The sequence below is a fragment of the Bufo gargarizans genome, chromosome 4 (assembly GCF_014858855.1).
Source record: "Bufo gargarizans isolate SCDJY-AF-19 chromosome 4, ASM1485885v1, whole genome shotgun sequence".
In the NCBI taxonomy this organism is placed as follows: Eukaryota; Metazoa; Chordata; class Amphibia; order Anura; family Bufonidae; genus Bufo; species Bufo gargarizans.
The window spans coordinates 37,628,663-37,656,297 of NC_058083.1; the positions used below are offsets into that span (position 1 = coordinate 37,628,663).

At 45.3% G+C, this 27,635-nt stretch overlaps 1 protein-coding gene across 2 annotated transcripts in view; it reads left to right on the forward strand.

The window, feature by feature from the left end:
* LOC122935898 (cytochrome P450 2C14-like) overlaps positions 1 to 27,635 on the forward strand; it is a 188,686-nt gene that overhangs the window by 71,451 nt on the left and 89,600 nt on the right. For both annotated transcript variants that reach the window (XM_044291829.1, XM_044291828.1), the window contains exon 6: positions 18,815 to 18,991. In XM_044291829.1, coding sequence (XP_044147764.1) covers positions 18,815 to 18,991 — 177 coding nt within the window. The remainder of the gene's footprint in view (positions 1 to 18,814; positions 18,992 to 27,635) is intronic.

A 27,635-nucleotide genomic window follows, 5' to 3' on the forward strand; every position in this document is an offset into this window, starting at 1 on the left:
TCACGTATAATGTTGTATACAAGACATGATATTAGACACCATATGACAGTGATGGCAAACCTATGGCACGGGTGCCAGAGACAGCACTCAGGGCCCTCTCTGTGGGCACCCACACCCTTGAAAATGTCTTTGGTTTTACAATATACCTTCGACTTTGCAAAAAAATCAACTGCGCAGGGCGCACTAGTATCAGGACAGGCAGCACTGCATGTAAGCAGGCTATTATAGCTCAATGATCAAATACATGGAAGATAAACTATATTGGACTATATAATTCTAGTAAAATTGCTGTGTTGTCATTTTGCGAAAAAAAGGTGTGTTTTGGGTTGAACTTTGGAAACTCAGTTTGTAATCGGATCGCCACCACTGACCTTTGTCGTTTAGACTAAAATAAATACTTAAAAAAATGGTGTCTTGGAGCAAAACACTTAAAAACTACTGGGGTGTGGGCAGTACTACCACAAGTAAGTGACAACAAGTGACTTAAGCCCCTTTGAACTGCTACAAGTAATAAGAAAGATCAAAAGTTTATGGGAACATTATGCATGAGGAGGTTGTTAGCTAAAAATCAAGGGGGATGGCAGCACCACAATCCACCAAAATAGTGTACAGACCGGTATCTAGGCTTCAAGGCGGGAGGTGCACGCAGATAGGGATCCTGACTGAGGGACCCAGTTGTCCCAGACACTACAATAATCCTCTGCACTCACCAGTAATTGATCAAAAAAGATGATTTATTCACTCAGACAGGCAGGTTACAGCCTGCTGTAACATGGCTGACTGAACGAATAAAACACAATTTTTTCACAAACTAGTGCCGAGTGTCCGGAGGCCGTTAGCTGAACTAAATTTTTAACTTTGCACTAAAGTTAAAAAAAACACACAATATTGGGAGGTTATGTGTCAGGGATTAATGGTCTATAAAAATACAAAGAAAATTATTTCTACAAAACATTAGGGGCAAAGAAAGGTTACTTCAGCAAACAGAAGCACATGTCTAACAGCAGCCATTTTCTAGCACATGTTAGTCCTGACACAAGCACTGCACATTACTGGTGATAATTTAATTTGAAAATATTGCTTACCTCAACGTGACGATGAGCCTTTCCTCAGGAGTAGTGCTGCGCCTCATATTGGTGTCCATAAAGGTAAGGACAGTACGTAGAGATGACAGCAAGCTATCAAAGGTACCCACTGACATCCAACAGAAGGAATAGAACTTCTCTGGATGCTGCCGAAGATCTTGGTATAGGGTATGGAAGTGTCCTTTCCGGTAACATTGTGAAACAATCGGATGGACCCAAAATCGTCGCCTTCTACACGGTTCCTCATCCAACAAAGGAGTGCGCGGTCCCCATTGCCGAGAAACGAGCCAATACAGTAAGACCTCTTCTTCTGAATCCGACATGGTGATACAGCAAAGTGAAGCAGCCAAAATAACCTCTGTACTCTGGAAAGACTACAGAAAATGGCCACAAATGCATACTCAGGTGACCCTGATTTATACCAGTATCCTGGGTGGAGTTAGTAAAATTAAATTTTTTTCTTAATTCCTTGATTTTTGACGGTCCGCAAAAAAAAAACAGACACACGGAGGCACAACGGAAGAAAAAACGGACACGGATCACGGACGAACGGAACCCCGTTTTGCGGACCGAGAAAAAATACTGTCGTGTGCATGAGGCCTTATGCAAAGAGTCAGTATTTGCAGTGTTGGACCTTCTTTTTCAGGACCTCTGCAATTCGACTGGGCATGCTCTCAATCAACTTCTGCGCCAATTCCTGACTGATAGCAACCCATTCTTTCATAATTACTTCTTGGAGTTTGTCAGAATTAGGCTACTTTCACACTTGCTTTCGGAGCGGATCCGTCTGGTGTCTGCACTGACGGATCTGCTCCTATAATGCAGACAATGGGATCCGTTCAGAACGGATCCGTCTGCATTATATTTCAGAAAAAATTCTAAGTGTGAAAGTTAGTCAGACGGATCCGTCCAGACTTTACACTGAAAGTCAAGGGGGGACGCTTCCGTTTGAAATTGAGCCATATTGTGTCAACTTCAAATGGATCCGTCCCCATTGACTTACATTGTAAGTCTGAACGGATCCGTTTGGCTCCGCACGGCCAGACGGACACCTGAACGCTGGAAGCAGCATTCGGGTGTCCGTCTGCTGAGCGGAGCTGAGGCCAAACGGTGCCAGACTGAGGCATTCTGAGCGGATCCGCATCCACTCAGAATGCATTGGGGCCGTACGGATGCGTACAGGGCTGCTTGTGAGAGCCTTCAAACGGAACTCACAAGCGGAACCCCGAACGCAAGTGTGAAAGTAGCCTTAGTGGGTATTTGTTTGTCCACCCGCCTCTTGAGGATTGACCACAAGTTCTCAATGGGATTAAGATCTGGGGAGCCACTTAGTTATCACTTTTGCCTTATGGCACGGTGCTCCATCGTGCTGGAAAATGCATTGTTCTTCACCAAACTGTTGTTGGATTTCTGGAAGAAGTTGCTGTTGGAGGGTGTTTTGGTACCATTCTTTATTCATGGCTGTGTTTTTGGGCAGAATTGTGAGTGAGCCCTCTCCCTTGGATGAGAAGCAACCCCACACATGAATGGTCTCAGGATGCTTTACTGTTGGCATGACACAGGACTGATGGTAGCGCTCACCTTTTCTTCTCCGGACAAGCCTTTTTCCTGATGCCCCAAACAATCGGAAAGAGGCTTCATCGGATAATATGACTTTGCCCCAGTCCTCAGCAGTCCATTCACCATATTTTCTGCAGAAGATCAATTTGTCCCTGATGTTTTTTTTGGAGAGAAGTGGCTTCTTTGCTGCCCTTCTTTGCAGGCCATCTTCCAAAAGTTTTCACCTCACTGTGCGTGCAGATGCGCTCACACCTGCCTGCTGCCATTCCTGAGCAAGCTCTGCACTGGTGGCACTCCGATCCCGCAGCTGAATCCTCTTTAGGAGACGATCCTGGCGCTTGCTGGACTTTCTTGGACACCCTGAAGCCTTCTTAACAAGAATTGAACCTCTTTCCTTGAAGTTCTTGATGATCCTATAAATTGTTGATTGAGGTGCAATCTTAGTAGCCACAATATCCTTGCCTGTGAAGCCATTTTTATGCAACGCAATGATGGCTGCACGCGTTTCTTTGCAGGTCACCATGGTTAACAATGGAAGAAGAATGATTTCAAGCATCACCCTCCATTTAACAGGTCAAGTCTGCCATTTTAACCCAATAAGCCTGACATAATGATCTCCAGCCTTGTGCTCGTCAACATTCTCACCTGAGTTAATAAGACGATTACTGAAATGATCTCAGCAGGTCCTTTAATGACAGCAATGAAATGCAGTGGAAAGGTTTTTTTGGGATTAAGTTGATTTTCATGGCAAAAAAGGACTATGCAATTCATCTGATCACTCTTCATAACATTCTGGAATATATGCAAATTGCTATTATAAAAACTTAAGCAGCAACTTTTCCAATTTTTTATATTTATGTTATTCTCAAAACTTTTGGCCATGACTATATATCATGTATTGTGACAGGATGGATGTTTTTTTCTGTATAGATACAGCAGTGCCCCATTGTTATTAAAGGCTATGTACACTTTTGCGGTCAATTTTTTTTATTTTATTATTGCATTGTACTATTTTTGAAAATATTTTTTCTTTAATTAGTCAACAGGCGGTGTAATATATAGGAGCGTTTTTTTGGTCAATGTGCTGCGCCATTCATTATTTATCGGTTACATTACCGATTCAGTTATTGGACACTATGGCCAACTGACAGTTCCCTGCGCCCCCCTCAAAAAATGTTGCTGTAACCGGCAAAAGTAGCGGCAGAAGAATGGGTGGTGGTGAAAGAAAACTGAGGGCTGCGCCCACAGGTACAGAGGGTACATGATGCCACACAGACAATGGTACTTTCCCAGCAGTTGAGTTTACTGAACAATGTAGTGAACAAGAAGCTGAGAATATATAAAACAGATTGAAACACAGAGAATAAACCAACAATAAATGCAACACTGTCTAACAATAAACCAGTAAATGTGATATTTTCCCCAAAATCCATTAAGCAGCCTAGCTGCACTTGTATGTTCCTGGACGAGTTCCCCACTTGGGTGCACCCTAAGTATTGTACAATACTATTTGTAATCCACAGGGAAATGATGTCTGTCTCTTGTAACTTTAATCCTTACTTCAGATCACAGCCTATAACACCCTATGAGCAGCCAGTGAGATAGGAAGGTGTCAGCATATGAGTTACTTAGGGCTCTGCAATAGCTTGCAGCCCATACACCATAATGTAACTATACTTGGAGTGTTATTGTATGTCCAAATGCCACTTCAACAGTGTGGTGCAATGTGATCCTTGAGCAGGTTCTTGGTGCTTTTTCTTATTTCCTAATCCACTCCAGAACTGTATCCTACAGACATGACACTCCTGGGGTCATCGCTTCAAACCTCCCTTTTGTGCTGTTGCCAGTCTCCACCGAGAGCCGATCCAATCCCTTCCAGAATCTGCAGAGATCTTTGTTCTGTCTTCATACACATTCACACAGTGTGAAGTCTGACATTCAGCATAAACCATTCCTGTCTTCCAAATAAGAGGACTGTTCTTTGTAGTCTAACTTGTTTATTGTTAAAACAGGTTTGATTGATTGGTAAAACAGGAGTATTTGCTTGGCAAAACAGGATTGTTTGGTAAAACTACAAGAATACAAATAACATGTATAAGTATGAGGCATGTACTGTAACATTTGCATAACACTGAAGCATATGGTAAAATTGCTGCCTGTACAAAGATTGCATTTCCAGCTAACAGTAATAACAACTCCCTGAATAACAGTTGGAGAGAAGTCCCTGGAGGAAGTTGGTGTTGTAGTATACAAGATATGTTGAGAGAAGGTGACGTGTGACCAGGGGGCGAATGTTGGCACTATGGCCCTGTGTCAACATATGGAACATCACTATAAAGTACCCTGTCAAAAATGTGGCACTAATGTAGTGGTACAGCCTGACGCAGCAACTACTGCATCTCTCAGCAGCCCGCATGCCTTATCCAGCAGTCAGCAGAAGGAAATTGTCATTCCTTCCCTTCGCCTATTGCTCCTGACGCTCCTCCTCGTCATGTGTTTCGCCAGCAATCGATTGCAAAAAGACAACAGTATGTGTGCACTTATCCAATGGCGCAGAAGCTGAACGTGCTCCTGGGCAAGTTTCGGGTACTACAGTCCCTCCCTTTCAATATTGTGGACTCTGAACATTTCAGAGAACTGATGGCTTGTGCCCACCCAAGGTGGAGAGTCTTCTCTAAAAAGGCTGTAACAGACCTTCACATGTATGTTGAGCAGAAGGTGGGGCAGTCATTGAGCCTGTTGGAATCTGGTACAGTTCATGCTAGCACTGATGTGTGGAGCTGTAACTTTGGTCAAGGACAATAAATGTCCTTTACAGCCCACTGGCCAAGGCACACCAGCAACTTGGCAAGGGGATGGCACTGCTGCATCTGCATTGTAATTGAGGGATTTCTGCACCAATGTCCTCCTCTGCCTCCATCCTCCACTTTGTTGTTGGTACAGTTCAGAGAGGTCCTCCAGTATACTAGCTACACAGATGGACAGGACAACGCCCTGGTATAACTTTGACGTTAGTCAGTGGCAGCTCATGCGCAACACCTGCAATTTGCTTGGCCCTTTGAGGAGGCCACATTATTTGTCAGACGCCAGGACTATGGGATCAATGATATCATTACACTCCTTCACTTCCTGGAGGTGATGCTGATAAATCTGACTAGCGAGGGAATAGAAGATGTGGTGTCTACATCTCACAGCCACCTGAGACCTGTGGAGGCTTAACTGGCACAGGAGGAGGACATAAATGCCCAGAAATTCTATACAGAACTAGGTGGTTTATCTGCCAAAGCGACAGGAGAGGAGCAGGAGGAGCAAGAAGGCAACGACAAAGACGATTCAGATGACCACGAAAGACTGTGGCAGTATGCAGTGTAGACAGTTAGTCCCTCTGAGTCCCTTGCGCAAATGGCCATGCATGCTGAGTTGCTTGCATAGTGACAGCCTCATTATTACCATTCAGCAGAGGGATGACTATTGGCTCTCAACAATATTAGACCCTCGCTAACAGGCCAGAAGGGGGGCTTTTTTATACCTTCTGAGAGGGATAAAAACTCAACTACTATCGAGACATCCTATGTAGTCGGTTGGTGACTGCCTACGCATGCCATGACCCATTCTCACGAAAGTCAGGATTTCCAGACATCGATGCCTGATACAACAGACTAGATCATTCTGGCAGTAATGATCTGACTGTAGTTTGCTGCCACACCAGAATATTATGATAAATGGCCCATTACTAGTGTTGATCGAGCACCAAAGTGCTCGGGTGTTCGGGTGCTCGGGTCGAACACCTTGTGATGCTAGGGTGCTCTACTGAGCACCCGAGCACAATGGAAGTCAATGGGAGAACCCAAACATTAAACCAGTCACCCCCTGCTATGAAGAGAGTAGGGTATCTGGTTCATAGGTAAAGGTCAGAAATTGATGGAAACACCACCAAAATAATTTGGGAACAGCGTGGGGGGGGGGGGGGATGTCTGGATGCATCTTGGACTCCCAGGTCGCTGCTGGGAACGATGTTGTCCAAGTCAACTTTTATAGATTGACAATAATACGCACAAAACCGAAGATAAAATCGATTTTAGAGGGAAAAATTGTTAGGAAACATTCCTTCCTGTATATTTACTTGTATATAAAGTGCAAGTGCTGCCAAAAATTACAAGGAAGAGGCACTCCGATACAACCTGTATATCACATAATGGAGGGCCTCATTCGCATTGTGGTACAATTGTTCAGGTAGTGGGATTCCTACACTAAAAAAGCCTATGCACTAAGTGAAAGGGCTGCCAAAAAATTACAAGGGACCGGCACTCCAATGCCCCCTTTATTACACATAATTAAGGGCATCATACACCTATAAAAAAATTATGATTGACCTGTTTGTGACCCTCAAAAACATTTGGAGCAAGGGCCTGCTGGTGACCCTCTAAAACATTACGGGCGAGGGCCTGCTGCTGACCTGACAATCTAAAACATTAGGGGTTAGGGTCTGCTGCAGGGCTGACTCTCTAAAACATTAGGGGCGAGTGCCTGCTCCTGAAAAATTATGGGCGAGTGCCTGCTGCTGAGATGACCTTTGCAAAAATTATGGCCGAGGGCCTGCTGGTGAGCTGACCATCTTAAACATTATATGCGAGGGTCTGCTGGTGAGCTGACCCTCTAAAACATTATATGCGAGGGCCTGCAGGTGAGCTGGCCCTCTAAAAGATTATAGGTGAGGGCCTGCTGGTGAGCTGACCCTCTAAAACATTATATGCGAGGGCCTGCAGGTGATCTGACCCTCTAAAAGATTGTAGGTGAGGGCCTGCTGGTGAGCAGACCCTGTAAAACATTATGGTTGAGGGCCTGCTGGTGAGCTGACCCTCAAAAACATTATATGCATGGACCTGCAGGTGAGCTGACCCTCTAAAATATTGTAGGTGAGGGCCTGCAGGTGAGCTGACCCTCTAAAAGATTGTAGGTGAGGGCCTGCTGGTGAGCTGAACCTCTAAAACATTAGGAGGGAAGGCAGACTAATAAGTATGTTGATATGATGGAAGAGGAGGAGGACAAGAAAAGGAATATTGAACCATATACCCCTTTTTGTGGTGGAAGAGGTGCATGGGAATACAGTGTATTCAGTACATTATAAAATGTTCAGCCACTTTCCTTTGGTGGAGTGGAGAAGTCATGGGCATTTTCAGTTGACAGGCGGATGCGCTTATCAGATTTTATGCCTCCAGCAGCCCTAAATACACACTCTGACAAAACGCTGGCAGCAGGGCAGGCCAGCACCTCCAAGGCATAGAGCGCCAGTTCTTGCCACGTGTCCAGCTTGGACACCCACTAGTTGTAAGGCTCAGAGTGATGATTGAAGATGCTGACACGGTCTGCTATTTACTTCTTCAATGTAACGGATCTCCTGGCACCGCGACTGGGTACCTCCATTGATGGATGCTCCTAGTGCTTCCCAAAGGGCTCCAAGCACTCCAATTGACACCATAAGCACTGCAGATCCCACGAACCGCCGCAGCTTGGTTGGGGTCTCGCCGTCTACTACCCACCCTGGACCTACGACAGGGCCCCAGACTCCAGTGGATGAACCTCTCTTACTTCAGAGAGTGATGCAGGAACAAGCTCTACAAAGAGCTCAGTGATTATAGCCAGGGGAGTATACTGCGTATAGCATTTCCCAGTGTAGATGCAATCTTTCCCCCCACACATGAGACAAGGCTCTATGCTGAGGGTAAAACAGGAACTCTTTAATGGGGCTACATGTCAGCCTTTTATGCAGGTCTTCCAGCAAGGGACACTCCCCCTGGGGCCCTTGTGGAAGACTGTGACAGTTTATACATTAGCCAATCACATGCATTTACAGTATTGAAACCTTACCAGCAATTGTACACAACCCCCCCCCCCCTTTTCTGTGATGCATTCAACAAAATACAGGGTGGGCCATTTATATGGATACACCTTAATAAAATGGTAATGGTTGGTGATATTAACTTCCTGTTTGTAGCACATTAGTATATGTGAGGGGGGAAACTTTTCAAGATGGGTGGTGACCATGGCGGCCATTTTGAAGTCAGCCATTTTGAATCCAACTTTTGTTTTTTCAATAGGAAGAGGGTCATGTGACACATCAGCATATGCATATGCTGTGAAGATACGAGATGTGCAGCACCTGAAACTACGGATACTGGAAGCCTGTGCTAGCATTTCTCCTGCGGTGTTGCTATCAGTGTGTGAAGAGTGGGAGAAGAGGGTTGCATTGACAATCCAACACAATGGGCAGCACATTGAACACATAATAAGTGGTCGGAAACTTGTAAATAACTCATGAAAGAATAAAGTTACGTTAAAACCAAGCACACCATTGTTTTTCTTGTGAAATTCCCAATAAGTTTTATGTGTCACATGACCCTCTTCCTATTGAAAAAACAAAAGTTGGATTCAAAATGGCTGACTTCAAAATGGCCGCCATGGTCACCACCCATCTTGAAAAGTTTCCCCCCCCCCCCACATATACTAATGTTCCACAAACAGGAAGTTAATATCACCAACCATTCCCATTTTATTAAGGAGTATCCATATAAATGGCCCACCCTGTACAATGGGCATTGTCTGTGATGCAATCAGCAAAATACAATGGGCATTGCCTGTGATACAATTACCAAACACAATTAACAAATCACAATAGGCTCTGCCTGTGATACAATTACCAAACACAATGGGCTAACCTAATCACTTAAAGACAGAAAACACACATTTTCCCTCAAAACACAGAAAACACCTCAAAATCCCACATATCCCCATAATTTATATATACATCCATGGATAGCTCTGATCTGGGCGAACAACATATTCAAAAATCGCCCATATCCGAGCAGGGGTTCCTGAATTCTACGAAAGTCATATTTGGCCGACCGCAAGCATGGCTTTCCTGCCCAAAACAGTTCCACAGATTTAGGCTCTGCGGACGGTTTATCTTCTCCTTCAAAGTTAGTATATGGGCCATAATCCTGAGGCAAGAGGCTGGCAAACATGCCCCTTTAAAAGCCAGTGGCGAGGTTAGTTTAGTCATATTCACCATCTTCCCAAATTTTTCTCCTTGGGACACTAGGCCGCACATCAGGGTGAGGGTGCAGGCGGGGTGTCATGAAACTGTCCTAGGCTTTGGAAAGTGTTGCCCTGCCTCTGTTGGAACTGCTGTGTGTTCCCCTCATCTCCCCTCCTCGGTTGCCTAAAGAACTACGTACTCTGCTGCCAGCGTTGTCAGCTGGAAATTTTTGGAGCAATTTTTCCACAAGGACCTTCTGGTATTGCTCCATTTTGCTCAGCCTCTCCACCACAGGAATAATAGATGAGAAGTTATCTTTGTAGCGTGGGTCGAGTAGGGTAAACAACCAGTAATCGGTGTTGTCCAAAATGCGTAAAACGTGTGGGTCATGGGAAGGGCAGCCTAACATAAAGTCAGCCATGTGTGCCAGAGTCCCTACAGGTGAGACTTCGCTGTCATCATTAGGAGGATGACTCTTAATCTCCTTATCCTCTTCCTCTTCTTCTGCCCATCCACGCTGAACAGATGGAATTAAACTTCTATTGGTACTACCCTCTGTAGCGGAGGCAACCATCTCCTGCTCCTCTTCATCATGCTGAGAAGACAAACTGAGGGTGGTCTGGCTATCACCCTGTGTAATGTCTTCCCCCATTTTCACCTCTTCCACATGCAAAGCGTCGCCCTTAATTGTGAGCAGCAAGTGTTTGAGTAGACACAGAAGTGGGATGATGACGCTGATAATAGCATTATCGCCGCTTACCATCTGTGTTGATTCCTTAAAGTTTCTTAAAACTTCACAGAGGTCAGACATCCATGCCCACTCCTCACTCCTCGCTGGTGAAGAGCAGAAGCTGACTGGAAAGGCGACGATCATGTTGCAGCTGTTATTCCACTACTGCCCTCTGCTGCTCACAAAGCATGGCCAACCTGTGGAACGTTGAGTTCCTGCGCGTGCTTACGTGGCACAAAAGTCGGTGAGCTGGCAATTGTAATCGCCGCTGCAGCGTTGACACATCGGCGGAAGCTGTCGATGACTTGCGGAAATGGGCACACAAGTGGCGCACCTTCACCAGTAGCTAAGGCAAATTAGGGTAGGTTTTGAGAAACCGCTGAACCACTAAGTTTAAGACGTGGGCTAGGCATGGGATGTGTGTGAGCTTCATGAGCTCCACAGCCACCACCAAGTTAGGGTCGTTATCAGACACAACCATGACTGGTTCTAGGTTAAGTGGCGAGAGCCACAGCTCAGTCTAGTCTCTTATTCCCTGCCACAGTTCTGCAGCGGTGTGCTGTTTGTCACCTAAGCAGATCAGCTTCAGCACGACCTGTTGACACTTCCCCACTGCAGTGCTACACTACTTCCAGCTACCAACTGATCGCTGACTGGTTCTGCAAGAGGATAATTCTGAGGTGGTGGAGGAGGAGGATGAGGAGGAGAAGTGGTATTTGGAGCCACTAATGTAGTGTCACAGGTTAAGGGGAAGAGAAAACACCAAATACACACCACAACGAATAGACAACAATCTAGGCCTCAAAAGCTAAGGAAGAGGGATGGTGACCTCCTAGTAATCCATAGGCCTTTCCCTAACTCCTTCCAGTATGAGCAGATCCTGATGGTGGAAATACTCATACACCGGATACCTAAAGCCCTGCAAAAACTGACGAGCCCTAGGATAGGTAGCAGGGGATGAGACAGCTGGTTCCTTCCAGTATGAAGGAACCTGCATCTCCCTGAGGCCTAGAAACAACACACTCCGGATAATAAGAAACAGCGAAGGCAACAAGTACTTATCTTAGAGATGTACGGAGAAGCAGGTGATCTAAGACAAACCAGCACTAGCAACTTCAAGCAGAAACTATCAACTGCATTATCAGCAGTGTGAGTCGGATCTAAATAGAGCCTCATCACTGATAAAGACTGGCACCTGAGGAGAGGTGAGATTCTGCCAAACAACAACATACATAGAGGAAATCAGAAAGACCTGTCAGATAGCCTCACGTGCAGCAAGTCTATCCGATCTTCTCACCTCTCTCACAGGAGGGACCGTGACACGTAGGTGGTGGCGGAAACCCTGATGGAATTAGGGCCCGCAATCCTTGGCGTCTGTAGCACCTGTGCCATCCCAGGGTACAACTCGATCCCGGCCTTCACAGCGTTCACCCAGTGTGCTGTCAGGGAAATGTAGCGTACCTGGCCGAAAGCACTTGTCCATGTGTCAGTGGTTAAGTGGACATTCCCAGAAACTGCGTTGGTCAGGGCATGAGTGATGTTACGGGACACATGCTGATGTAAGGCGGGCATGGCACACTGTAAAATATAGTGGCGGCTGGGGACTGTGTAACGAGGGACGGCCACCGACGCCAGGCTGTGGAAGGCCTCAGTGTCTACAAGCCTAAATGGCAACATTTCCAGGGCCAGTAATTTGGAAAGTTGAGCATTTAGTACTATGGCCTGTGAGTGGGTGGCTGGGTATTTGCGCTTGAGTTCAAATGCCTAGGCTAAGGACATCTGTACGCTGCGCTGCTGGGACACGGAAGTGCATGTGGTCGCTGATGGTGCTTGCAAAGGTCTAGGTGCAGGGCAGGAGGCATCCGGGCCTCCGCCTTCAACAGGGGATTGGCCAGCACGTAACACAGGGGAAGAGGAGGCAGTAGTGTGACCTGCAGTCACAGATTGTGGACCCAGGCGTTTGGCCCACATATTACAGTGCTTAGTTGCCATGTGGCTGATCATGCTGGTGGTGGTGAGGTTGCTAGTGTTCACGCCTCTGCTCATTTTTGTATGGCACGGGATGCAAATTACAATTCTTTTGTCGTCCGCACATTCGACAAAAAAGCGCTAAACTGCGGAACACCTACCCCTTAGCAAGGGAGATTGCCGCAAGGGGGTGCTCCGTGGAACAGTTGCAGGCCTGTTTGGTGTGGCCTGCTTTCTCCCTTTTGACCCCCCACTGCCTCTTCCAGCCTGTTGTGGTGCTATGGATCCCTCCCCCTCTGTACTGCTGTCCTTGCTTGGCTTGCCACCTTCCCAGGTTGGGTCAGTAATTTCATTGTCCACCACCTCCTCTTCCACTTCCTCATTCTGCTCATCCTCCTGACTTGTTGACCTAACAACTGCCTTAGTTATTGACAACTCTGTCTCATCATCACCATCCTCCTCGTGAAACACTAATTGCTGTTCCTCACCATCATCTTCTTGTGACTGTGGATGCTCAAGAGTTTGGTAATCATGTCCCTCTTCAAGCGGGCTTGTCAAGAGGCCCAAATGAAGGAATGGCAGTGAAAAGAGTTCCTCAGAATATCCAAGTGTGGGATCACTTGTTTGGCAAGACTCTCCATGGTCGGAAGAAGGAAGATTAGGGTGAGGATTGTGTTGACCAGACTCCTGGCTACTGAGACTGGACTTGGTGGAAGACAGGGTGGTGCTTAACCGACAGAAGCAATATCTGCTGCAATCCAATCCAATCCGACTACCTGGTTGCACTGCTGTGACTTCGAGAGCATTGTCCTGCGCCGCCCTGCAAACTGGGACATGAAGTTAGGTATCGTGCATAATATTTTTTTTGGTGCTCTGGCCGCAGGCACAGTTTCAATGTGCCCAGGGCCACGGCCTCTGCGTGCACCATCAGCATCACGGCCACCTCCCTATCCGTTACTGCTCGCCTTCTTCATATTAAATGTTATATATGCTTGAAAGTATGTCACACGTACAGTAGCGTAGGATTTCTAAGTGTATGCGCAAAAAAATAAGGTATTTGGGATGTGGAAACGTCACACAGGAGAAATACCGCAGATAATGCCACTGATGTCAGAAGACACTGTCTATGGAAAAAGTACACTGGATGTCACTGATATTTTTTGGATGTGCACACGTAACACAGGAGATGTAGCGCAGCTAATGTCACTGTCCGCAGCGGACACCGTCTACGTAAAAAGTACACTGAATGTCACAGACATTTTTGGGATGTGCACACATTACACAGGAGAAATACTGCACAGCTTGACTTTCGCTTGCTTTCTGACTCTCTTCTCCCACTCTCTACCATCTGTTGCCTCCAAGACCCAGAATCTGCTACCACCCTATATAACACCACATTAAGTACAGCTCTGGACACTGTTGCCCCCCTCACACACAACAAAATCCGGAAAATCAACAGACAACCCTGGCACACCAACCTGACCAAAAAACTCAGACAAGCTTCCAGGGCTGCTGAGCGGCGATGGAAGAAATCCCATTCTAAAGATCATTTCACTGCATACAAGCAATCCCTCCTCATATTCAAATCCTCACTCGCTGATGCAAAACAGGCTTACTTCTCATCTCTCATATCTTCCCTATCACACAGCCCTAAACAACTTTTTAGCACTTTTAATTCCCTTCTCTGTCCCCCAGCGCCCCCACCCTCTCCTCTCTTCTCAGCTGAGGACTTTGCCAAATATTTCAAACAAAAGATAGTCCACATCAGAGAAAGCTTTACTACACAGTCCCCACAGACCCTCTACACAACTGCTCGGTCCTCTTCTCCCAAAACCCACTTCACCATTACAGAAGGTAAACTCTCCACTCTACTCTCCAAATCTCATCTGACCACCTGTGCACTTGACCCAATCCCATCCCACCTCATCCCTAACTTCACTGCAGTGTTTATCCCAGCCCTAACTCATCTCTTCAACCTATCACTAAACTCTGGTGTCTTCCCCTCTGCTTTTAAACATGCTACCATTACACCCATCCTCAAAAAGCCTTCACTTGACCCATCTTCCTTGTCCAGTTATCGCCCCATATCACTTCTTCCGTATGCCTCAAAGCTACTTGAACAACATGTCCATTCAGAACTGTCCTCCCACCTCTCCTCCTGCTCCCTTTTTGACCGCTTACAATCTGGCTTCCGACCCCACCACTCGACCGAGACTGCCCTTACCAAAGTCACCAATGACCTACTCACAGCCAAAACCAAGAAACAATACTCTGTCCTCCTTCTCCTTGACCTGTCCTCTGCCTTGGACACTGTTGACCACTCCCTTCTGTTGCAAACTCTCTCGTCTCTTGGCATCACTGACCTGGCCCTCTCCTGGATCACATCATACCTCACAGACCGGACGTTTAGCGTCTCCCACTCCCCCACCACCTCCTCGTCTCATTCCCTCTCTGTTGGTGTCCCGCAAGGCTCTGTCCTAGGACCCCTGCTCTTCTCTATCTACACTTTTGGCCTGGGACAGCTCATAGAGTCCTATGGCTTTCAGTATCACTCCTACGCTGACGACACACAAATCTACCTCTCTGGTCCAGACATCACCACCTTACTATCTAGAATCCCACAATGTCTATCTTCTATATCATCCTTCTTTGCCTCTCGCTTTCTTAAATTTAACATGGATAAGACAGAATTCATAATCTTTCCCCCATCTTGTTCAACCCCCCCAACATACCTATCTATCACGATCAATGGCTGCACACTATCCCCAGTCAACAAAGCCCGCTGCCTTGGAGTGATCTTGGATTCTGCCCTTTCCTTCCGACCGCACATCCAAGCCCTTTCCACCACCTGCCGTCTCCAACTCAAAAACATCTCCCGCATCCGCGCTTTCCTTAACTTTGAATCTGCGAAAATACTTGTACATGCCCTCATTATCTCCCGCCTAGACTACTGCAACATTCTCCTCTGTGGCCTTCCATCTAGCACTCTCGCACCCCTCCAATCTATCCTCAACTCTGCTGCCCGACTAATCCACCTCTCACCCTATTATTCCTCTGCCTCTCCCCTTTGCCAATCCCTTCACTGGCTCCCCATTGCCCAACAAATTCACTTTAAAGTACTTACAAATACATACAAGGCCGTCCATAACCTGTCCCCTCCCTACATCTCTGAGCTAATTTCCCGATACACCCTCACACACACTCTCCAATCCTCACAAGACCTCCTTCTCTCCTCTCCTCTCCTCTTATTGCCTCTTCCCACAATCGACTCCAGGATTTCTCCCGTGCATCCCCCATACTCTGGAACTCGCTACCCCAACATATCAGACTCTCACCTACAGTGGAATCCTTCAAAAGAAACATGAAAACCCACCTTTTCAGACAAGCCTACAACCAGTGACCCTGCTGCCTCTATACCGCTATGACCAACTTAACCCGCACCTACTGTGTCCTTCTCCCATACCATATAGATTGTAAGCCCTCACGGGCAGGGCCCTCTCTCCTTCTGTACCAGTTTGTAACTCACTTTGTTTATGATTAGTGCAATTGTCTGTATTATGTATGTGCACCGCTTATCATATGTACAGCGCTATGGAATGAATGGCGCTTTAATAATAAATAATAATAATGTGTCTTATATTAGGACTCTTGCATTGTGGGCAACATTGCCATTTGTTGTCCTTTTTATGTCATTTACTATTGAGGGCTCACCTTTACAATTTATCATGATGTAATATAATTGATTAATTTTTGATTGTACATACATCTACTTGGATTTAGTGATCTGTAGGTTGCTGGGATGATGTTTTTCTCTGTTCCCTACCCTTCTTTTTAATGATATTATATGCATTATTTATTATGTAACACTAAAGTACTTTTTTATAAATTGGACGTTTATGAGCTTTAGTTCTTCTAGCTTTTTGCTAAAAATAGATATTGCTGCCACACACAATAGTACTTAAAAGTCCTTTTGGTTCTGTAAAGTTTTAGCAATTTAGCGCAGGTTTAGCTAAAAATAAGAGGACTTTTGGGTCTCTGACAAGTTTTTCAACTGAAAAAAAGAAAATTTCACTCCCTACACTATCTTTCCCTTCTTCAGCACAGCTCTCCCTGACTAACACTAAGCCGAACACGTGTCATCGGGTGCTATATAGCACCCGATGATGCATTCCGGCCAGCCAATCACTGTAATGCCAGTAACCAACATGGCTACCGCATTACAGTGAAAGGCTGTACTTACCTGCACGTTTATTGGCTGCGTAGCAGGCAACAAACGTGCGAGGAGGAGATTTGAGCATGCTCTATTAACACTACCCATTACTTCGGCCCACTTGTTGATGCCACTATTCTGAATCAGTCACCTGCCTGATGCCACACATTTTCTGCCTCTACTGCTATCTGCCCCTACTGTGATCTGCCACTATCTTGTGCTGTTACTGCCACTATTGTGACTCTTTATTCTGTCACCACTAGTGTCCCTGTTTGGCCATGTTGACATCACCGTTTATTTTTCCGTTCTTCTGACTGATCAGAAGAACGGAAAAATAAAAATAAACGTGTCCTGTCGTTTGAGCGTCCTGAACGACACTATCACACGGTCAGCATTTTGCATCAGGATTTGATCATGATTTGGAAGTTCAAATATATTTCCATCACATGTTATTTCTGTTTTAGAACCACTCCTGTTTTTGCCTCACCAATACTGATGAAATTACCAATTTATTTTGCTTTACTAAAGGATGTGGTATTTTTTGTTTTTTTGTTTTTTTTTGTTTTTTGTTTAGCTAAGGGTTAGCTAGGAATGCTGGTGGCCTGTACGATGATGTGTGCGGCCAAACATGTGACCTGTCCATCATTCAGATGCACAGTAACTGTTTTGCTACCAGAAAGGACTAGCTATGCATGTTGTTGTACTGCACACCGGGATACATTATGCTTAAAGTTTAACTACAGGCCAGGGTAGACCTGATTTAATGTGCTTCATGGCAAATGAATTCCAATCAAAGCAAATTTTTTTTAAAGTTGCACAGTGACCAAATTGAATTTTTTAAACCTTTGCTCATCTCTAATGATCAGAAAGTCGTACATATTTAAAATGTTACCAATAAAAACTACAGTTCGTCTCCCAAAAAAGCAATCCCCCAAACAGCTCTGTAGATAGAAAATGTAAAAAAGCTATCGCTGTCAGAAAATGGCAAAGAAAGGAAAATTTTAAGTAGTAAAACAAAATAAACACGATACAAATGTGTGTATCACCACAATTGCACTGACCCACAGAATAAGGACATTATGTTATTTTTAGTGCACAGTGAACACCATAAGGCCTCTTTCACACTTGCGTTGTCCGGATCCGGCGTGTACTCCACTTGCCGGAATTACACGCCGGATCCGGAAAAACGCAAGTGTACTGAAAGCATTTGAAGACGGATCCGTCTTCAAAATGCTTTCAGTGTTATTATGACAGCCAGGACGCTATTAAAGTCCTGGTTGCCATAGTAGGAGCGGGGAGCGGGGGAGCGGTATACTTACAGTCTGCGCGGCTCCCGGGGCGCTCCAGAATGACGTCAGAGCGCCCCATGCGCATGGATGACGTGCCATGCGATCACGTGATCCATGCGCTTGGGGCGCCCTGACGTCACTCTGGAGCGCCCCGGGAGCCGCACGGACGGTAAGTATACTGCTCCCCCGCTCCCCACTACACTTTACCATGGCTGCCAGGACTTTAGCGTCCCGGCAGCCATGGTAACTATTGAGAAAAAGCTAAACGTCGGATCCGGCAATGCGCCGAAACGACGTTTAGCTTAAGGCCGGATCCGGATCAATGCATTTCAATGGGCATTAATTCCGGATCCGGCCTTGCGGCAAGTCTTCAGGATTTTTGGCCGGAGCAAAAAGCGCAGCATGCTGCGGTATTTTCTCCGGCCAAAAAACGTTCCGTTCCGGAACTGAAGACATCCTGATGCATCCTGAACGGATTTCACTCCATTCAGAATGCATTAGGATAAAACTGATCAGGATTCTTCCGGCATAGAGCCCCGACGACGGAACTCTATGCCGGAAGAAAAGAACGCAAGTGTGAAAGAGCCCTTATATACCAAAACCAAAAAAAAACTTGACAGAATTATGTTTTCTTAAGTTTGACCCCAGAAATATTGTTTTCCCATTTTCTAATAGAACATACAGTAAAATAAATGGTGCCATTAAAAAATAAAAAAACTTGTCCCACAAAAAAGAAGCCTTCCTATACATAGCTATGTGAATGAAAGGTTTTAAAAGTTATGGCTCTTTGAATGAGAGGAGAAAAAAATCCAAAATGCAAAAACAAAAATAGCCCAGTCTATAAGGGGTTGAAAATAGCAAGAAAAAACCTGTAGCAAATAAATCATGAAAATTCCTTATATTTGTGTTTATGTGATTATGACTTTCTATCTTTAGCTGTATAACAGTTTTCCATTACTGATGGACTGGCTACCTGGAGTTCACAGAACTATTTTTGAGAACATCAAGGAGTTTCAGAAATTTATAAGAGCGACCTTTACGAAACAGAAGACAGAACTGGATGTCAATGACCAGAGGAACCTTATTGATGCTTTCCTAGCCAAGCAACAAGAGGTATGTGAAAATAAAAATTTGTATCAGTGGTGTACATTACCCAGGATCCCACAATCCAGCTCATGGTCCTGGCTACAAATATTTGCTCCCTTGTGGCCAGTAGCAACAGAGATGGCTGTACATGAACATTACTTGAATGTGAGTGACAAATCTTAATGTCCATAAGTGCACAGACATCTGAAGTTGTCACCCAGGAGCTGCACCTTTTACTCCTAAGCAAAGGGGGAAGGGTGAAATTATTAATTGGGACACTTACTAATGAATGGAGGCTGTACAGAGGCACAAGGGTCTCTATCACATACCTCCCAACTTATGAAAAGTCCAAGAAAAGACAATAGCAACGGCATGCCAAACACACCATGGCAATTTTTTTTTTCACTAACCCATACCACTAACTCCACCCAGTGCTTCTCTCTTTGCCAAAATAGCTTGCAGAGTTTCCTTTTTAACAGATGGGAGAGATTCCTTCTTATATCGGTCTACACTATGTCCACACTCTAGCAGCCAGGTACTGGATATTATAGAAACATAGAATGTGTCAGCAGATAAGAACCATTTGGCCCATCTAGTTTGCGCAATATACTGAATACTATGAATAGCCCTTGGCCATATCTTATATGAGGGATGCCCTCCTTCTGCCTATCCCATGCATGCTTAAACTCCTTCACTGTATTTGCAGCTACCACTTCTGCAGGAAGGCTATTCCATGCATCCACTACTCTCTCAATAAAGTAATACTTCCTGATATTACTTTTAAACCTTTGCCCCTCTAATTAAAAACTATGTCCTATTGTAGCAGTTTTTCTTCTTTTAAATATTCTCTCCTCTTTTACCTTGTTGATTCCCTTTATGAATTTAAAAGTTTCTATCATATCCCCTCTGTCTCGTCTTTCTTCCAAGCTATACATGTTAAGGTCCTTTAATCTTTCCTGGTAAGTTTTATCCTGCAATCCATGTACCAGTTTAGTAGCTCTTCTCTGAACTCTCTCCAAAGTATCAATATCCTTCTGAAGATATGGTCTCCAGTACTGCGCACAATACTCCAAGTGAGGTCTCACTAGTGCTCTGTAGAGCGGCATGACCACCTCCCTCTTTCTACTGGAAATGCCTCTCCCTATACACCCAAGCATTCTGCTAGCATTTCATGCTGCTCTATGACATTGTCTGCCTACCTTTAAGTCTTCTGAAATAATGACCTCTAAATCCCTTTCCTCAGATACTGAGGTTAGGACTGTATCACTGATTGTATATTCTGCTCTTGGGTTTTTACACCCCAGGTGTATTATCTTGCACTTATCAACATTAAATTATAGTTGCCAGATTTTTGACCATTCCTCTAGTTTTCCTAAATCCTTTTCCATTTGGTGTATCCCTCCAGGAACATCAACCCTGTTACAAATCATTGTGTCATCAGCAAAAAGACACACCTTACCATTGAGGTTTTCTGCAATTTGGCTGATAAAGATATTAAACAATATGGGTCCCAGAACAGATCCCTGAGGTACCCCACTGGTAACAAGACCTTGGTCTAAATATACTCCATTGACTACAACCCTCTGTTGCCTGTCCCTCAGCCACTGCCTAATCCATTCAACAATATGGGAGTCCAAGCCCAAAGACTGCACTTTATTGATTAGCCTTCTATGTGGGACAGTATCAAAAGCCTTACTAAAGTCTAGATAAGCGATGTCTACTGCACCTCCTCCATCTATTATTTTAGTCACCCAATCAAAAAAATCAATAAGATTAGTTTGACATGATCTCCCTGAAGTAAACCCATGCTGTTTTTCATCTTTCAATCCATGGGATTTTAGATGTTCCACAATCCTCTCCTTAAGTATGGTTTCCATTAATTTCCCCACTATTGATGTCAGGCTTACTGGCCTATAGTTGCCCGATTCCTCCCTACTACCTTTCTTGTGAATGGGCACAGCATTTGCTAATTTCCAATCTTCTGGGACGACTCCTGTTGCCAGTGATTGGTTAAATAAATCTGTTAATGGTTTTGCTAGTTCACCGCTAAGCTCATTTAATAGCTTTGGGTGTATCCCATCAGGCCCCTGTGACTTATTTGTATTAATTTTAGACAGTTGACTTAGAACCTCTTCCTCTGTAAAGACACATGCATCAAAAGATTCATTAGTCTTCTTTCCTAACTGAGGTCCTTCTCCTTCATTTTCCTTTGTAAAAACTGAACAGAAGTATTCATTGAGGCAGTCAGCTAGTTCTTTATCTTCTTCCATATACCTTCCTTCTTTTGTTTTTAATTTGGTAATTCCTTGTTTTAGTTTCCTTTTTTCATTTATGTATCTGAAGAATGCCTTATCGCCTTTTTTCCCTGTCTGAGCTAATTTCTCTTCTGCCTGTGCTTTAGAAGCTCTTATAACTTGTTTGGCCTCTCTCTGCCCAATCTTATAAATTTGTCTGTCATCCTTTTTTTTTTTTTTTATAATTCCTAAATGCTATCTTTTTGTTTTTAATGATTTTGGCTCCTCCACTACTTGCTGTAGAGATAATCCCAGTAGGGAATTTAGAATATCTGTACTCCTGGCAGTGCTAGCTATTTTGGTTTTCCAGTTTACATCTGGAAGATTGAAGTCTCCCATAATGATAACTTCCCCCTTCAATGTCATTTTAGCTATCTCCTCAACTAGTAGATCATCTAATTCTTTGACTTGGCTAGGTGGTCTATATATCACACCTACATGTGTTACCTTATAATTATCAAACTGCAAGGTAACCCAAACTGACTCTAAATTGTTCTCGCTAACTTGTATCAAATTAGATTTTATGCTATCTTTCACAAACAGGGGCACCCCTCCCCCCTTCTTGCCTTCTCTGTCTTTCCTGTATAGAGAGAACCCTGGTATTGATATATCCCAGTCATTACTCCCCTTGAACCACGTCTCAGTAACAGCCACTACATCTATATTCTCAGATGCCATTATAGCCTCAAGTTCATTGATCTTATTCCCTAGACTGCGAGCATTTGTAGACCACGACCCAACGCTTTCGACCTCCTAATACAAAATTCCACCCAATCATGAAATAAATCCACATCCTCTCTCTGAAGCCACCCCGCTTGGCTCTTACTCAGACTAACCGATTCCCCAATGCGCAAAGCTCGAAAAAAGCAAAAGAAAAAGCCAACTTAACCACTTCAACCACCCTAGCTGAAACACCCTTAATGACCAGGCCACTTTTTACACTTCTGCACTACACTACTTTCACCGTTTATTGCTCGGTCATGCAACTTACCACCCAAATGAATTTTACCTCCTTTTCTTCTCACTAATAGAGCTTTCATTTGGTGGTATTTGATTGCTGCTGACATTTTTACTTTTTTTGTTATTAATCGAAATTTAACGATTTTTTTGCAAAAAAATGAAATTTTTCACTTTCAGTTGTAAAATTTTGCAAAAAAAACGACATCCATATATAAATTTTTTGCCAAATTTATTGTTCTACATGTCTTTGATAAAAAAAAATGTTTGGGTAAAAAAAAATATGGTTTGGGTAAAAGTTATAGCGTTTACAAACTATGGTACAAAAATGTGAATTTCCGCTTTTTGAAGCAGCTCAGACTTTCTGAGCACCTGTCATGTTTCCTGAGGTTCTACAATGCCCAGACAGTAGAAACACCCCACAAATGACCCCATTTCGGAAAGTAGACACCCTAAGGTATTTACTGATGGGCATAGTGAGTTCATAGAACTTTTTATTTTTTGTCACAAGTTAGCGGAAAATGATGATTTTTTTTTTCTTTTTTTTTTTCTTACAAAGTCTCATATTCCACTAACTTGTGACAAAAAAATAAAAAACTTCCATGAACTCACTATGCCCATCACAAAATACCTTGGGGTGTCTTCTTTACAAAATGGGGTCACTTGTGGGGTAGTTATACTGCCCTGGCATTTTAGGTGCCCAAATGTGTGAGAAGTAGTTTGAAATCAAAATCTGTAAAAAATGACAGGTGAAATCCGAAAGGTGCTCTTTGGAATGTGTGCCCCTTTGCCCACCTAGGCTGCAAAAAAGTGTCACACATCTGGTATCGCCGTACTCAGGAGAAGTTGGGGAATGTGTTTTGGGGTGTCATTTTACATATACCCATGCTGGGTGAGAGAAATATCTTGGCAAAAGACAACTTTTCCCATTTTTTTATACAAAGTTGGCATTTGACCAAGATATTTATCTCACCCAGCATGGGTATATGTAAAATGACACCCCAAAACACATTCCCCAACTTCTCCTGAGTACGGCTATACCACATGTGTGACACTTTTTTGCAGCCTAGATGCGCAAAGCGGCCCAAATTCCTTTTAGGAGGGCATTTTTAGACATTTGGATCCCAGACTTCTTCTCATGCTTTCGGGCCCCTAAAATGCCAGGGCAGTATAAATACCCCACATGTGACCCCATTTTGGAAAGAAGACACCCCAAGGTATTCAATGAGGGGCATGGCGAGTTCATAGAATTATAAATTTTTTGGCACAAGTTAGCGGAAATTTTTTTTTTTTTGTATTTTCTCACAAAGTCTCCCTTTCCGCTAACTTGGGACAAAAATTTCAATCTTTCATGGACTCAATATGCCCCTCACGGAATACCTTGGGGTGTCTTCTTTCCGAAATGGGGTCACATGTGGGGTATTTATACTGCCCTGGCATTTGAGCGTGAGAAGAAGTCTGGAATATAAATGTCTAAAAAATTTTACGCATTTGGATTCTGTGAGGGGAATTTCCGCTAACTTAGGCAAAAAAATGTCTGAATGGAGCCTTACAGGGGGGTGATCAATGACAGGGGGGTGATCAATGACAGGGGGTAATCAGGGAGTGTATATGAGGTGATCACCCCCCTGTCATTGATCACCCCCCTGTAAGGCTCCATTCAGACGTCCGTATGATTTTTACGGATCCACGGATACATGGATCGGATCCGCAAAACACATACGGACGTCTGAATGGAGCCTTACAGGGGGGTGATCAATGACAGGGGGGTGATCAATGACTGGGGGGTGATCAATCACAGGGGGTGATCAGGGAGTGTATATGAGGTGATCACCCCCCTGTCATTAATCACCCCCCTGTAAGGCTCCATTCAGACGTCCGTATGTGTTTTGCGGATCCGATCCATGTATCCTTGGATCCGTAAAAATCATACGGACGTCTGAATGGAGCCTTACAGGGGGGTGATCAATGACAGGGGGTGATCAGGGAGTGTATATGAGGTGATCACCCCCCTGTCATTGATCACCCCCTTGTAAGGCTCCATTCAGATGTCCGTATGATTTTTACGGATCCACGGATACATGGATCGGATCCGCAAAACACATACGGACGTCTGAATGGAGCCTTACAGGGGGGTGATCAATGACAGGGGGGTGATCAATGACAGGGGGTAATCAGGGAGTGTATATGAGGTGATCACCCCCCTGTCATTGATCACCCCCCTGTAAGGCTCCATTCAGACGTCCGTATGTGTTTTGCGGATCCGATCCATGTATCCGTGGATCCGCAAAACACATACGGACGTCTGAATGGAGCCTTACAGGGGGGTGATCAATGACAGGGGGGTGATCACCTCATATACACTCCCTGATCACCCCCTGTCATTGATCACCCCCCTGTAAGGCTCCATTCAGACGTCCGTATGATTTTTACGGATCCACGGATACATGGATCGGATCCGCAAAACACATACGGACGTCTGAATGGAGCCTTACAGGGGGGTGATCAATGAAAGGGGGGTGATCAATGACTGGGGGGTGATCAGGGAGTGTATATGAGGTGATCACCCCCCTGTCATTAATCACCCCCCTGTAAGGCTCCATTCAGACGTCCGTATGTGTTTTGCGGATCCGATCCATGTATCCTTGGATCCGTAAAAATCATACGGACGTCTGAATGGAGCCTTACAGGGGGGTGATCAATGACAGGGGGTGATCAGGGAGTGTATATGAGGTGATCACCCCCCTGTCATTGATCACCCCCTTGTAAGGCTCCATTCAGATGTCCGTATGATTTTTACGGATCCACGGATACATGGATCGGATCCGCAAAACACATACGGACGTCTGAATGGAGCCTTACAGGGGGGTGATCAATGACAGGGGGGTGATCAATGACAGGGGGTAATCAGGGAGTGTATATGAGGTGATCACCCCCCTGTCATTGATCACCCCCCTGTAAGGCTCCATTCAGACGTCCGTATGTGTTTTGCGGATCCGATCCATGTATCCGTGGATCCGCAAAACACATACGGACGTCTGAATGGAGCCTTACAGGGGGGTGATCAATGACAGGGGGGTGATCACCTCATATACACTCCCTGATCACCCCCTGTCATTGATCACCCCCCTGTAAGGCTCCATTCAGACCTCCGTATGATTTTTACGGATCCACGGATACATGGATCGGATCCGCAAAACACATACGGACGTCTGAATGGAGCCTTACAGGGGGGTGATCAATGACAGGGGGGTGATCAATGACTGGGGGGTGATCAATCACAGGGGGTGATCAGGGAGTGTATATGAGGTGATCACCCCCCTGTCATTAATCACCCCCCTGTAAGGCTCCATTCAGACGTCCGTATGTGTTTTGCGGATCCGATCCATGTATCCTTGGATCCGTAAAAATCATACGGACGTCTGAATGGAGCCTTACAGGGGGGTGATCAATGACAGGGGGTGATCAGGGAGTGTATATGAGGTGATCACCCCCCTGTCATTGATCACCCCCTTGTAAGGCTCCATTCAGATGTCCGTATGATTTTTACGGATCCACGGATACATGGATCGGATCCGCAAAACACATACGGACGTCTGAATGGAGCCTTACAGGGGGGTGATCAATGACAGGGGGGTGATCAATGACAGGGGGTAATCAGGGAGTGTATATGAGGTGATCACCCCCCTGTCATTGATCACCCCCCTGTAAGGCTCCATTCAGACGTCCGTATGTGTTTTGCGGATCCGATCCATGTATCCGTGGATCCGTAAAAATCATACGGACGTCTGAATGGAGCCTTACAGGGGGGTGATCAATGACAGGGGGTGATCAGGGAGTGTATATGAGGTGATCACCCCCCTGTCATTGATCACCCCCCTGTAAGGCTCCATTCAGACGTCCGTATGTGTTTTGCGGATCCGATCCATGTATCCGTGGATCCGTAAAAATCATACGGACGTCTGAATGGAGCCTTACAGGGGGGTGATCAATGACAGAGGGGTGATCAGGGAGTCTATATGGGGTGATCATGGGTGATCAGGGGTTCATAAGGGGTTAATAAGTGACGGGGGGGGTGTAGTGTAGTGGTGTTTTGTGGTACTTTACTGAGCTACCTGTGTCCTCTGGTGGTCGATCCAAGCAAAAGGGACCACCAGAGGACCAGGTAGCTGGTATATTAGATGCTGTTATCAAAACAGAGTCTAATATACCTGTTAGGGGTTAAAAAAATTGCATCTCCAGCCTGCCAGCGAAAGATCGCCGCTGGCAGGCTGGAGATCCTGTCTCTTACCTTCCGATCCTGTGAACGCGCGCGCCTGTGTGCGCGCGTTCACAGGAAATCACGGCTCTCGCAAGATGACGCGTATATGCGTCACTCTGCGCAGAGCTGCCGCCTCCGGACCGCGGATCTGCGTTAGGCGGTCCGGAGACAGTTAAACAACCTAACTTTATCAACTGACACACAAACCTGCCCCAACTGCTCCATCATTTCTACCAACAACGTGAAGGAAATAGGTCTACGCTGATCCACCCCCGGCGACCGCCTCCTTCAATCCTTGAGTGCCTGCAACACCCAAAATGATTTTGTCACATCCGGTGTAGCCCGACACTTACAACCAAAAGCTACACCTGCCATAAACTCACTCATTCTGGACACCATCCATCCCTCTTTTGTGCAATGCCCCACAAACAGCAACAACAACACCCCATCCTCTAACCCACAACCCTGAAAACGCTGCCTCTATACCTCCCATAACCCCCATGCATTTTCATATGCAGGCCAGGTCCCTGCCAACAAGGATCCCCTCACCAACTCTCCAGCCCACCCAATGGCCGATTCCACAGTTCCTGGGGAAAGCTTGCTCCCTGCTCATCCGCTTTCGGTGCCAGCGCCAAAAACCGATCCCACTGGAAACGAGACAAGGCATCTGCAATTGATTTACTCACCCTGAGCACATAGGTCACTACTATCCAAACATTCAACAATAAACAACCCAAAACCAGATGCTGAAGCAAGAAAAGTGATTAATAGCTTCCACGACTCCCAAGTTGTCACAATGGAATAGTCCCTTCCTGTTTCGGAAAAAATCCCCCCAAATGAACACCACTGCCACAATGTGAAAGAGCTCCAGCAACACCAAATTCTTCACCCAGCCTTCCTCCTGCCAATGCGTCGGCCACTCCCCATTGGTGCAATGAACTTGTGAATAAGCCCCAAAACCATACCTATCCGCCACATCAGTAAACAAGTCCAGATTTGCCACCAACACCCCATCCACCATCTATCAAGACCGACCATTATACCTTTCTAAAAAGGATGCCCACACACTCAAATCATCCTGCAGTTCCCGATTAAGCCACACAAAATGATGAGGAGCCTGAACACCTGCTGTGGCCCGGGCAAACTTCCTACAAAAAAT